This window comes from Corythoichthys intestinalis, chromosome 9, assembly GCF_030265065.1.
Source record: "Corythoichthys intestinalis isolate RoL2023-P3 chromosome 9, ASM3026506v1, whole genome shotgun sequence".
Classification (NCBI taxonomy): Eukaryota; Metazoa; Chordata; class Actinopteri; order Syngnathiformes; family Syngnathidae; genus Corythoichthys; species Corythoichthys intestinalis.
This window is the reverse complement of record NC_080403.1, coordinates 30,165,011-30,180,183: the sequence shown is the minus strand read 5'-3', so window position 1 is coordinate 30,180,183 and position 15,173 is coordinate 30,165,011. Positions and strand designations below refer to the sequence as shown.

Below are 15,173 nucleotides of genomic sequence, written 5' to 3'. Positions count from 1 at the left end.
ATGAGTATGAAGTAGATACGTATACTCCTAATTCTTAGTGTAATCTGAAAATGGAAAAAGGAAGGGAACTATTTCATGAAAATTATTCTGACAGCCATGTTTCATGGTCCTTGAGTAGGTATCTCCTCCTCTATGTATGAGTTCTGATATGTCCCCAAGCAGTAATGATTGCTAAAGAAAATATACTGTATATATGATACAAAAAGTGCAAGAACCGATTTTTACGAGTACTTCCAATCTAAAAATTACTGAAATGAATTCCGCCTAGAAATTAAGGTATGACTGTCTGGGTTTAATCTTTTATAAATTCATACAATATTTCACAGTGTTAAGTGTTAAACTAATTTTTAGATCATGATGGAGTCGCTCCCATTATAACACTCCATGCATGTTACACTGACTATATATAAATCATAGATATTATCGGCATGTACAGCGTCCCAACTGCCATAGACTTGAAAAAGGCCATCATGTGCATGTCAAGCTGTTGAGGAATGCAGAACCCTGCATTGTGTCACGCCACCATTAGCAACACATGCTTTCACGTCAACAAGACAGAACCCTCAGCAAAAGGTGAAGTCGAAAAGACAATTTATTAAATGAATAAATAAATAATAATATTAATAAATAGGAATAAAAGATAAGACTGAAAAAGAAAAGAAAGAAAAGACTGATAAAACTAAAAATCTGCCAAAAGCCCTGAAACAAATTGGATAGATTTTATAGATGCTTTTAACGTTTAGTCTGCGAGACTTTAGAATGACCTCAGAGTAATTAAGGAGCACTTTTTTAACACATCTGCAAACACTCTCGCAAAGCTTGCATCACTAAATGAGGTGAATCTCTTCAGGAGGTTGTGCATTTCCTAAAGCATCAGGTATTTCGAGGTGGTAAAAATAAGAGAACTTCCTCTGAAACCCTTTCTCACTGGTGAATTGGCATAACAATAGAGAGCAACAGTCACACTTTTCAGACTTTATTCATTGAAACTATGTCTGACTTGCAACAATTAAAGACAATTTTATCCTTTGTGTAGTTAATGAATAGCACATGACAACGAAATTTATCAATTTGGTGTTAGGCAGAGGGCACTTGAAAGTACTGTAATTTACAGTCAAGCCTTCAATATTTTCTAAGAAGAGTGATTGTGTCAATCAGAACTCGCCTATAATATTGGACCTCAATACTAAATCAATTAAGGCTAACCCATAGAGGGCAAAGAACAACATGCTCCAAGAGGTTTAATTGCCCCCTCAAGTCAGGTTTGGTTGACCAGTACGAGGGTTCTATACTGTCCTACTGAGTGGTGTTTCCCTGAACCTAACATAGTTGACGCAAGAAAACTTTGACTTTAATTCATAAGCAAATACTCTACAAAGGCACACATTGCATCAAATAAAACAAACTAAAATAAAAGAGCAACATCATTTTCAACTTTTACAAGCCACAAATTTGAAAAGTTGCCATAACTTTTAAGTGAAGTCTCAAGGGCCAGCAAAAGATTGAACAGTTAGGGTGGGTATAAACATTTCAAGAAAAAGTCGGTGTCCATCCAGAAAAATTTTAGTCAACACTTTTACATTTTAGTTCATCTGAATTACTAGTTCAGTTCAACAAAAACTGTTAACGTACAGTACATGAACAGTCCAGTAAAAATCTTGAAGATAAATGTTGCAGAGTTTGACTAACACATGGCTAATTTGGACCAGACTAGGATGGTCTTCACATGCTTTATGGTTCCTTCCCCCAACCTCTGACAAATAATCAAATCCATGAAGCAGCAGAGAAGGAAGAGTATGCCAAATATGGTGCAGTCTGCTTTAAACATAATAATAAAATAAATTACAATATACAAAAATGAATAGCCAAGGGGTTGTCAAAAGTATCACATTTTCTATACTGAAATGGTGCGTACCGATATAATATTTTCATTGCAAAATTATTGATACTCAGCCCATCTGGTCGCCGCTGCGCCTCCCCCATCCCCTCACCATAGAGGCCGTATAGCTCTTCACACGAGACAGCATTAGCAGGCTGGTAGCCTCCTTAGACCCCATGCATAGGCTATGTAAATAACAGTCCAGCATAGCTAGTTCTTCTGCAGTCTCACAGGAGGACCAACGTGGCAGTGTGATTAGAAAATACACTACTACAGGTTACATGTGTTGTCATGGAGGATACAATTTTGCCCTACTCTTGATATTAATGGTAATGGATGATATTTAACTGTAACTAATTACTTTGTAAAGTAAGATTAAAACACTGGCAACCATCACTGGCAGTCCTGGTTGCTGTTGTTATGTTGTGTGTGTTCTGTGTAATAAAATGAACTGTCTCTTGAGGTCTTCCAGTGTATGGGGCACAAGAGCAGCAAGAGTGAAATATAAAAACTGTCTCATTCTTCTCCACGTCGCTTGACACAATACGTTTTGCAAGACAACATATTGCCTTATCGTAAATAATATTAATCTTCATTACACCTTGCGAAATTGAATGTTTTTTTCCCTTGTAGATCTCAGTGGTCCATATAAACTCAATAGAGTTTCACAGAGCTAAACACTCCTATTGGCAAACCCGGGAGAGGGTATGACATCATGTGAATAAGGACTATTGTACTCCTCACCAACGCAGTTTGTTGCTGCTACTTATTTTGGGGGCTATACTAGTATAATGTTATAGGTCAGCAGAGTAAAGATTAATGAAAAAAAAAAATATATATATATATATATATATATTAGGGCTGTGAAACGTTTAAAATTTTTAATTGAGTTAATTACAGCTTAAAAATTAATTAATCGTAATTAATCGCAATTAATCGCAATTCATACCATCGATAAAATATGCCATATTTTTCTGTAAATTATATATATATTCTGTAAAATAAATTGTTGGAATGGAAAGATAAGACACAAGATGGATATATACATTCCACATACGGTACATAAGGACTGTAGTGGGCATTTCACTCTACTGTCATTTAAATCTGTCTATGCTATCCTCACTCCGAAGTGTCTACTTTTTCCAAAGGTAGACAGCTAGTGAACGACGCCATAATAATCAGACTTCTTCCTTTTTCATCTGATTTATTAATAAAATGGCCTCAAACCATTGTCCTCTTTAGACCGTCGTAAAACTACAAAAAAAAAGTACACAAGCATTGCATTAGCAACAACGTTAGCTTAGCACGCTATACAGGTTCACTAAACATAACCAAAAAGCGTCTCATACAAAAAATATAACATTTCGCTTACTAACATAATATGTACATTATTTACAACAACCATACTTACGGAAAAATCTTGTCCAAGGATCATATAAGCACAACATTACAACGTAGGCGTCAGCCCGAGACGTCGTGCAGCCATATTGAACTGGCAAGACAACAATAAACCATGTCGCAAAGCGACCACAGGAGTTCGCTGTTAGACAGCACAAAAAGCCTTGCTGTAAAACTTACCAAAAGGCAGAATACTGTCTGAGCGGGACATGTGCGTTAATTGCGTCAAATATTTTAACGTGATTAATTAAAAAAATTAATTAATTACCGCGCGTTAACGCGATAATTTTGACAGCCCTAATATATATATATATATACATATATATATATATATATATATATATATATATATATATATAAAAATAACCCCCCCCCCCCAAAAAAAAAAAAAGAGTCTGAATGTCAGACAGAACAGTTGAGATACATCCCAAACAACAAAGATAAACCAAATAAAAACAACTAGTCGCTTTATACTGGTGTCAACAATAATCGATGCGGCTATGCATCCCGATGCGGGCCATGGACGATGCGATTCGATGCGGGCAACAAGCCGAATCGATTCAGCACATATTAAAATATATAAGTCCGTTCAAAAATCTTCCGGTGATGCAATGGATTTGGTTTCCCCATTTGTATTATTATTCTCATGTTTACCTGTAGAGGGAGCTACTGTACAAGCAATGCAGGGGGGACGAGGAACCCAAATCTGCTTCCTCACGGGAGTAACGTCACAGACATGCGCAATTGCGCAGTGGCAATCGAGAAAGCAGAGAGATAAGACATAACAACAATGGCTGAAGCGGAGAAAGAGGGAGCGCGAAAGATTATTGACGCACCAAAGACATTGAAAGCAGGCATATGGAGACATTTTGGCTTCTATGAGGTTGGTGGGAAACTTGACCAAACTTATGCGGTGTGTAAAAAATGAAAGGCTGCTACTGTGTGTAAAAAAAAAAAACAGAAAGCCCTGGTCTCATTCAAAGCACTAATTAAATGCTGTGATGTTTTTTTTTTCAATTTTAATATATATTACTATTTTCATTTGACTACAACCAGGAATCACACAAGAGCCTATAAAAAGTTGTTTAATGTCTGACCGCTTGTGTTGCCTCATGATTCACGAAAAATATGCTTTGCTTTAGCATTTTAATGCATCCCAGGCTTTAATGCATCGTGATGCATTGCTGAATCGAACCGAATCGAATCGTGGCCCTCTGAATCGAATCGAATCGAATCGTGGCCCTCCGAATCGTAATCGAATCGAATCGTGAGGGCAGTGCACACCTCTATCGCTTTATGTAGATCACTTTCGACACAAATTGTCATTTCTTTTATGCCTGTTCAAGGCATGCCAGAACAGTGGACTACCCTGAGAATGGTGCTATGAATGTGTACAATATATCAGTGGAACTGTGACATAGTTGTCAAAGCAAGGATATCAAACAACTATGTTACAGGGCTCACCACCATCTCTTATTCCACCATGAACAATTTCATGCCCAGAGTCAATTCCACCCACACTGATTAAACAAACACATCAAAAGGGGGAAAAAAAGAAAATATAATGGATGGATTCTGGATGAACTTTTTATAAAATCTCTATATGAACTGCACATGGAAGACAACTATTAAGTTTGTGTCCCCTCGAATGACAGCAACAAAGTGTCCAGTTAGTGTGAATAGAAAATAATCATGTTGTAAACTCACTCTCGTCTGCTTTTGAACTGCTTTGTCCAACATGTCGTTTATTTTTACTTGATTAGGGTTGTGACACTGAAGTTTACTAACTGGTAAAATGTATTTTACACTCAAGCCAAATACAATTCATTCAACTGATTCTTTAATTTGGCATGAACCTGAAAAATGAACTTCCAGTAACTCCCACCCACTGTGATTCAAAACATTACTGCGCTGTGACCTGTGACAGATCATCAGTTTTGCTGTGGGTAAAAAAAATAGCCAATTTCACTTACAGTAAGTGAACTAAGAATGATTTCATTCTTACAAATAATGTACTGTATCTTTGGTCATCTTAAAGTGATGCTTAGTTATACAGTGGTACTTCTACATACGAAGTTAATTCGTTCCAGGACCTTGTTTGTAAGTCGAAATGGTCGAATGTCGAGCAATATTTTCAGAATACATTATAATTCCGTGAATTTGTTCCACAGCCCAAAAACCTACTCTAAATCCTTAATTAATACTACTTGTACTATTACAAATGGTAATTACACATAGCAAAACAAATGAATTATAAATAAAAATCAAAATAATAATATAATAATAATTATAATAATAATCCAGAGTAATAATGTAATTATTGTTCTAATGTGGCAGGGGTGTTTTGCGTGCTGTACCTGAACGCACCGCGTGGCTTACGTGACAGAGAGAGAAAGGGTAAAGATTTTACTTACTCTTTTAATGTTTTGTTGTTGGCGTCAACTGCGGCGGACGGTAGGCGTGTTGTATTGCACAAGTTCTGAAATAAGTGATTAAAAACCTGATGAAGCTGGCGATTTCTTTGGTGATGTTACCATAGTAATAATTGTCACCTTAACTTATAAAGAAACGGAGGTCGGAGGGGGACCGTCAAGATCGTAGAGATTCTACGGCCATATTGTCGAGCCAGGTCACAGATACTCACAGCACGCTCATATTTTTCTATCATTTTCATCTTCATTTCAATGGTAAGTGTTGCTTTTTTCCTTTTTTCACTACCCGCACTAACCTTCTTGGAACCCGTGCTGATTTCTCTCACAAGAAAATCCACCGTCCGTCCATCTTGCGGTGAAACAAAGAATCTGCAGCTATGTCATAAATCGGCATATTTTGAGCATGTCGTCGGATGTCGAAACAAATGGCGAGTCAAATTTTACGTCGGATGTCGAAAAGATCGTGTGTCAAAGTGATCGGATGTCGAGGTACCACTGTACGTAGCATAAACAAATGGTCCTTCATGTAAATGAAGGAGGTGGTGTATTTATCAACAGAAGAGTTTTGGGTTCAACTGAACCGTCTCATATTATTTGTTGAATAAAGTGAAATTGGATTATCAATTATGTGCCGATTAACGGTTTCAAGGTATACCGTGGTAAGGAAACGTCAAGGTTTTAAAACTGCAAAAATTTTCCGTCATAACGTCCCTAAGGTATTTGCTATTTTTTATGTCCCAAAATTGCCTCGCTTGCAGCTATAAGGCTCAACCCTCTCCCACCAGTTGTTGCTCAGTGACAGTGAGTCAGCTGTGCTACACGATGGCTGGGGGAGGTGAAACTCCTGAACTTTTTCCCTGATCGAAGTAAACAAACTTGCTGGTTTGGGAAAACTTCGGCTACAGACAAGTTACAGATGGCCGCGTGTTTAGTGTGTCTCGCGGTGGTAAAACATTTGGTCTTTTTTTTCTCTCTGGCATCTGTCTGTGTTGAGAAAGATTGTATGTATAATGTAAACATGATACGAGTCAGACACACGTGTTTTTTTATGGAAAATAATTCAATTATTTTTGTTCTGATGGTAATAATGTTGAGCTGTGGGTTTAGGCTCACCTAAAGAACTGCATTTATTTTAATTGTATTTAGAATATTTTGTTATTTAAAAGATATATATATTTTAACTTAACATTATACTTATGATACAATTTACTTTTTTACTTTTTTTACTATTTACACTTTTTCTGTTAACTCATATTAAAGTCATAAAAGAACCAAACTTCATGAATGTTTTTTGTGACAAAGAAGTATCTGTTCCAATCACTCTATCGGAGAAAAATCAGAGTTGTAGAAATAACTGGAAACTCAAGAGAGCCATGACATTATGTTCTTCACAAGTGTATGTAAACTTTTGACCACAACCGTATGTTTTGAAAATCAAAAATCCCATTAAATGAAAAAAAGTTTTTTTGTTGTTTTTTTTTAACCCAGATATCTCATAGTAACACATTTTAGAGCTGTAACTGTGATACCGGGAAATCGTAATATTTTGATTTAAAATCATCATACCGTCAGAATATCATTCTGGCACATGTCTATTATCAATATTTCATTTTAAGTACTTTATAGACTTTTTTGTTACATAATTGGTTGATGGTGTACTGCAAGGGCGTGGGTTTGCATAGGGACGGTAGGGACATAACACTACCAACTTTTCAGGATGGTCAAATTGTCCCCACCAACTTTTAAGCAACCCTATTTGCACTATATAATTACTTTAGTTATATAGGTCATTTAGATTGTCTTCCCATATGTTGTTAGAATAGAATTAACCCCAACATTTTTAAGTGAATTTTCAACATGTTCAGACTTACATTTACTCCTTTTCACTTGCTGATTGTGCCGGTCCATTTCCCCCCCCCCCTTTAACGCACGTTTGATTGGCCGATGACTTGACCCACACACACACACGCAAACAGCCCCGACACAGACAACATGTCATCAACGTGGCGCCTCCTCCACCCCCTTCAAAGAGGAGGGATATTCGAAGTTTTGTTTTCTTTCCAGCCAGCAGCAGCCACTGTTAGTTATGTAAAAAGATGTCAATGTTGTGGATTTGGGGAACACATCACTAATTTTGCTACTGAAAGTCCGACATGCATCAGAGTTATCATAACATTAAACTGTGTGAACTTGCTAACCTGCAAAACTCAAGTAGGAAGCTGCTTAGAGAGAAGTGTCCTCCTGTACGCGTTTTCTACTGTTAACGTTAATTAATCTGTGAGAAATGTAGTGAACCGAGGTTTACCCTCTTCTCCCCAATTTTCATGTTTATTTTATCTATGTGGTCTTAAAGCAGCCCAAACGAGCGTTCAGTTTTTGTTGAGTTTGGCTGTGCTTGTGGACAAAAGCAGGAGTGTTTTACCTGAAGGCAAGCTCCATTTTTATTTATTTTTGTTATTCCCTGACTAAGAACCGTTTTTTTTTTTTATTTAAACAAAGCATCTTTGGAAAGTCTAACCAAAGGCTCCAACTGAAGCTGAAAGTGGTGTTAGTAGATTCATCATTTTAGTTTGTTTTGACTGTCTAAACAAAAGGTGACCCTCGGATGACAGGACGCCCCAAACAAGCATGCTACATAAGTAGAACCTGGCTCTTGTTGTGGACAGAACTGCAGTAAATATTTGGCCCTCCCCCTCTTGACTGCCAGCTGGCCAGAGGCACAGCTGACATCCATGTCTCAAAGCAGACAAGCCAGAGCCTAACTGGAGAGCACTGTAGTGTAAACTCTGACCTATAAACAAGTAAACCTGAATCAGGTGGAGTTGTATTTGGATGCAATAGTGACACCGGACTACTTTGGTTTTTGGGACTTCAAAAGTTGCAAAAGCACTCTGCACAAAGTTAGGGACTGCAGCTTGTTGCTTACCTTGCAGGAGAAAGTCACTGTTCTGGTGAGAGAGTCAATCCTCTCGCTGTACTCTGCGAACTTTTTCTGGTATTTCACCGCCGTCATCTGCAGCTCACCATGAGCGGCGGAAAGTTGTGCCAAAAGTGCTTTCTCCCTCTTGTTAGCCTCGATAGTTTGCTTCTTGAACTCGCTATCCAGGCACATCATTTTGTATTGTAGCACGCTGTTGTGCGCCTTCAGGGCTCTCACGCAGCAGTGGTCGTTTAATCGCTGCTCTTTGAGCGTGAGCGTCAAGCCGCAACCGCTTTCGCAGGTCCCCACCACCCGAAAGTCGCACGTCTCCCGCATGTGAGCATCTATGTCCCGAAGGCTGAGTACCTCGCTGCATCCTTTATTCCTGCACTTAACCGGTGAATAGTCACACATCCCGGCGTGCTCAGCCAGATCCTGCAGCTTCACCACCGCATCGCAGCCTCGCACATGGTTGTCACATTTGATGTCCAGCTTCAGGATGAGGTTTTTCAAAGGCAGGACGTGGTTCAGCTCTTTGGAGGAGATTCGTTGGCATTGAACGGGACAGCTACTTTGCTGGACTACCCAAGGTAAAACGCAGCCAGAGCAGAAGACGTGGCCGCAAGGAGTCGTCAGCGGGTCTTCCAGAACTTTATTGCACAGATTGCATTTCAAATCCGGGTCTACTGTTCCATTGAAGCGGTCCAGCTCGAATCCCATGTTTTACCAAGGCCGAATCCAAACTTCTGGGCTCCCCACCCCCGTAGCGAGAGACGGAGCAGTGGGGCGTTCTTAGCTGGTCATCGGAAGAGCGCTCGCACACCAACTAGTGCTCCGAGGGTCGTCTAACAAAGTCAACTGTAGTAATTGACTTACTTTTTGGTACGTTTGAGTGCAGCTCGGAAGTTTGTCAATTCAAGGAAGGAGCGTTGCTTTCGCGTGAAGTTAGTGTCGGAACCGTTATGAATAAATAACGAAAAATAATACATTAATAATATTAAATGGATTAAATAAATAAATAAAATTAATTATTAAATGATTTGGGGGGAAAGTGCTGATAATATTTTTTAAATGAATAATAACAAATTGAACTGTTCAGTAAAATTACAAGTTGGAATTATTTCTGCTAGTGTTGTATTCATTTCTATACATTTGATGCCAAAGTGGGGAAACATTGAAAAATAATATGAAGCTGCGAAGGAACATCATTTAGGTCGGGGAGGGACTCAATTAAAAAAAAAAATCTAATTAGTTAGAGGCTTTGTAATTGATTAATCTTTAGTTAATCAACTTTGAATCACATAGCAACATTTATCCCCATAAGCTTTTTCTTGGTCCAGAAAGCAACTTCAAATAAGCTTAGCAAAAATTATTTTGTAACTTAGTTGATTTCACAATTGCTTGTGAAGACATTTTGACAGACATTTTGACACCGATGAAGCATATATTTGTATATAATCTTGGTTAAAACAGAATATAAGAAAACTTAGGCCAAAAACAGAAAACCAATTACTTAATTTACATGAACAAACCCAATTAAGCCAATTATTATTTACATTTGGATTATTCTATATTATATATTGATTTCGTTTAAAACATGAAATTTTAATGCTTACAATTGACAAATATTTATTTGATAATATATATTTGGTACTGACATTTCAACAATCTACAACATAAAATTTAACTAAACACGAATTTTAATGTTGAAATGGACCAACTAACTAGCAAATTAAAATAAACAACATCCTTTTTTAAAAAATTGTATTAAGTTTTGTTGTTCAGTCGCTTTTCATTTGTGTTCATCGATAGAGAAGATAGGATAGAATGGAAGGGATCGTTTGAAGCTGTTTTCTCTTAATGGCCTTTGAACGCACCCCTTGGTTGCGCTGACTTGCAGTCCAGTCACCATGAAGAGAGCTTTATGTGCACTCGGAAACGAGAGCAAAACAAGTTTCCAAAGCTGGAATCACAACGCGATAGCCAGGTTTTAGCTTCTCAAAGAGGGCAAGACGAGAGAAAATAAATGTGAGCAATGAATGTTGCAAGTGCTCTTCAAATTGTAAGTGAAGAATAGAATAGAATAGAATAGAATAGAATAGAATAGAATAGAATAGAATAGAATAGAATAGAATAGAATAGAATAGAATAGAATAGAATAGAATAGAATAGAATATTGTCAACATATCAATCAACATATTGCCCCTCTAGTAGCAAGAAAAGTGCATGGTAGAGAGCTATTTGCTTGCTTGAACACAACCCTTCGGTTTCGGTTATATAATTTCTGTAAAAAAAGAAACTTTTTTATTTTTTAATCACATTTTTTTCTTGGACACAGTGTGACCAAGGGACTATATTAGCATGTACTCTAATCGTACACCTGTGTTTTGGTATGTCTCTGTCGCGATATATATATATATATATATATATATATATACTGTATAACCGAGCCAAGATCCTGTGGGACTTCCAGATCCAGACAGACAAACTGGTGATGGCCAACCAGCCTGACATAGTGGTGTTGGACATACATCAGAAGACAGCAGTAGTGATAGATGTAGCAATCCCGAGTGATAGCAACATCAGAAAAAAAAGAACACGAAAAGCTGGAGAAATATCAAGGGTTGAAGGAAGAGTTGGAGAAAATGTGGGGAGTGAGGGCAAGAGTGGTGCCAGTTGTGATCGGGACACTAGGGGCAGTAACCTCCAAGCTGGGTGCATGGCTCCAACAGATACCAGGAACAACGTCCGACGTCTCCATTCAGAAGAGCGCAATCCTAGGGACAGCTAAGATCCTGCGCAGGACCCTCAAGCTCCCAGGCCTCTTGTAGAGGACCCAAGCTTGATAGGAGAGACCATACCGCCAGGTTGGGCGAGACAACGATTAAAAAAAAATAAAAATAAAATAAATATATATATATAAGCTCAGCTGTAAAGAAAATGGTTAAATATTAGGGATGTACAAAAAGCAAAATTCTTGGCCGAAACCAAAAACTTGACCATAGGAAAAACAAAAACCAAAAGGCCAAAAAGTAAATATGCACTGTATACAGGTCATTAAAAAATAAATAAATAAATAATTTCAGTATTTTCCGATTAATGCCCTTCACGTTGGCATTGGTTCTACAACCCCGGAGGCTTGAAAAATTTAGTTTGAAAGGTGTCGATTCTGAGACCCTATGAGAAGGTGTGTTCCCTGCGGCAGTGAGCGTTTTGTGGCCAACTTTGAACGCGTAAGTGCTGGCATTGGGATAGCATTCTGTTCCGTGGATGGTGACACACACGTGATGGGCGATGAAACCTTGATAAATGCGCTTTCTTGGAAGTGTGGGACTCAAGAAATGGGTCTCATGACTCCAATTGCTAAGCTGAATGAGATCTCGATGTACATTTGTGTTAAACTGTCGTTCAAAACAACAAAAACTATTCCGTTCTCACCTAAACTAGTAAAGCTCTGTACAAGGCTATTACAATCTCTCTTACACCTTAAAACAGGGGTGGGCAAACTATTCCACAAAGGGCCGCAGTGGGTGCGGGTTTTTGTTGCAACCCATTAAGAGGGCACATTTTCACCAATCTGCTGTTTTACAAGTGCAATCAGTCGATTGCAGTCAGGTGCTTCTCATTTCTGCTGAAACCTCATTGGTTATACTATCTGTGCTGGGTCAGTTGGAACAAAGACCAGGACCCACTGCGGCCCTCGAGGACCGGTTTGCCCACCCCTGCCTTAAAATCAGACTCACTGTTTTGTTTTGTTTTTTGCAACAAGTGGAATTGATTAAGACCCAGGCGAGTGGGCCTAGCTCTAGTGACAACGAAGCCGAGTAAAGTTTCTCCCAGCCAGATTAAACAGTAGCTGGCCCAAGGGGTGTGTAACTCGGGGGGAAAAATGTAACAAAAAGAGGAAGTGGTCATGTCATAAAAGTATTGTACTAAACCACAACAAATGCACATGTATGCATTTAAATACTACTTTATTTGTATACTGTTCGCTTGATTAAAGTCCAAATTACTCACGAACAGGCTCAAATGCACTGTACTCGATGTGATGCAGGATATCAAAGGAAACCAACTTCAGAACAAGCGTGTAGCAGCAATGAAGTGAATTTATTTCCTTCATTTATTAATTTCTATATTTCTTTTATACCTCAAAATACTTCCAAACCGCGGACATGTTGGTGTGAGCCAGTATTGTTAGCGAGACAGCGTCAGCCAGCGTGTTGCTTCTCGCCATGTTTTGATTATGTCATCACAAGAGGACTAAGGCTCGTCGCACTATTCGATGGTAAACTTTCGGTCTTCAAAACCGAAAACCAATAATGCATTTATAGCTATTTTCGACTGATAGTTTTCGGCACCAGATTTTTGGTCATATTAAAAATGATTACAGTGGTACCTTTACATACAAAGTTGATTCATTCCAGGACCTTGTTTGTAAGTCGAAATGGTCGTATGTCGAGCAGGATTTTTCCATAAGAATACATTATATTTCCATTAGTTCGTTCCACAGCCCGAAAACCTACACTAAATCCTTTATCCTTAATCCTGCTGTTCCTATTGAAAAAAAGCAATTACAAAGAGCAAAACCAATTGATTATGAATAATAATCGGAATAATAATATAATAATAGTAATGATAATCATAATAATACAGTACCTGTGATAATGTAATGAATCGGGTTCTAATGTGGCGGATGTATTTTGCGTGGTCTAGCTGAATGCACCACATGGCTGACAACAGAGAGAGAGAGTGCATTCAAGTTTTTATTTTCATTTTTCTTGTCTATTGGTGAGCCTTAGCTGTGGCGGATAGTAGGCATGTTTTGTTGCACAAATTCTGAAATAAATTATTGAAAACCTGACGAAGCTGACAATTTCTAGAGCGAGTGTTACAATAATAATAATTGTCACCTTAACTTCTAAAGACTGGCGAACAAAGGAGGACCGCCGAGATCGTAGACATTCTACGGCCGTATTGTTGAGCCAGTTCAGGGATGCGGACACCATGCTCATATTTTTCTATCATTTCCATCTCAATTCAATGGTAAGCCTCACCTTTTTTTCTTTTTTCACCACCTGCATTAACATTGTTGGAACCCTCTTACGGAAAAACAAAGAAACTGCTGTTGTAAATCGTCGTATTTCGAGCATGTCGTCTGATGTAGAAACAAATGGCGAGTCAAATTTTACGTCGGATGTCGAAAAGATCTTGTGTAAAAGCCATCGTATGTCGAGGTACCACTGTATTTGTACTGTATATTCTTCCCCCAGGAAGCACAGGAAGCACCCTCAGCGCGCATAAGCCGTCTGCACTCGTTATTTTACCATCCGCACCTCCTGTGCAGACGTTTTTTTTTTTTTTTTTTTTTTTTTGTGCGGATGGACCTGCGCCGTTGGTGCTAAGTAATCAAACATGTTTAATCATTTCAGAGCTCAGGCGCCAATGGCACTTCGTCTATGGGGAACAGGAGCTGACAGCGTACTGCATCTATGCACTGTACATGCGCACTTCATACTCAAAGGTTGCCATCTTGAATGGTCATTTGATTCCTAACACGTGATCAATGCTGTTTTCTTCTGATATTTTAACTGCAGTGCCAGCGGCGCTTGATGCGCGGGTAACACCACCACCTCTCGGGAGCCATTGCCACATTGATGGCTGATACTAACGTAACCTGCATTATTATTATTTTTTTTTCCTCCTGTCCCGTGCACGTCTTGTCATGTTACACAACTTACAGCCAGTCAACATGCGTAACATCCGTCGTCAGTTCCGCTTACTCCACATCACTCATTGTATGTTTGAGCTTCAGAATCAGGATAACATTTATTGTCATTGCACATATCACTAGTACAGAGCAATGAGGTATCATTCCAGGTGCAGCGGTGCATTTGATTCAGGCTTTATTGAGAGCAGCATTGATAACGACCATATCTGTTATGGTTAATGAAGAAGTATAAAGAATCGATTTAACTTCAATAATAGTCATCATAATAATCATTAATGATGTCTAACAGCTTAGAAAAAAAGTTAATGTTTTGCGATTTAAAAATGTGGAATTAGATTTTAGGCATAACAGTCTTTGTTTCACTGGATGTCATACTCCATTTTTTGGTTCTAAGAGAAGGAAGCCAGTGAGCTTGCTCAAATTTGGGTATGCAAAGGGAAATGTTTTAAATTCCTCATACCTGTTCAAAATGGACAAGTGTTGAGAGCTCATGGTAAATGTGTTTTTGTGTGTGTGTTGCCTTAGTAATAAATGAAAAAATACTAGGTTCCGTTAGATGTGGCTAGTTTTAGTTTTTATCACTGAACTTCTTTGAGACACCTTTGTTGCAGTGTAAAGGACAGATGTGATGCAACAGATGTGTCAGCAATGTGGGTACTTAGTAAGGCAGTGGAAATGGGCCATCATATAATCACCTTTTTTAGATATGGGAAAAGCATGAGGGCAATGAGGGAAAACGGAGATAAGCCATTGCAGTTCAAAATGTGTTTCATGTTGTGAAAAAAAAAAAACGACCTATACAACTTTAGAGAACTC

The 15,173-nt window shown here is 38.4% G+C and overlaps 1 protein-coding gene across 2 annotated transcripts in view; it reads right to left on the bottom strand.

Annotated features, from left to right (window-relative positions):
• The window catches only part of pdzrn3b (PDZ domain containing RING finger 3b), a 170,633-nt gene extending 161,166 nt beyond the window's left edge, over positions 1–9,467 (bottom strand). For both annotated transcript variants that reach the window (XM_057845246.1, XM_057845247.1), the window contains exon 1: positions 8,636–9,467. In XM_057845246.1, coding sequence (XP_057701229.1) covers positions 8,636–9,349 — 714 coding nt within the window. In that variant the 5' untranslated portion in view covers positions 9,350–9,467. The remainder of the gene's footprint in view (positions 1–8,635) is intronic.
• Positions 9,468–15,173: the final 5,706 nt, after the last annotated feature.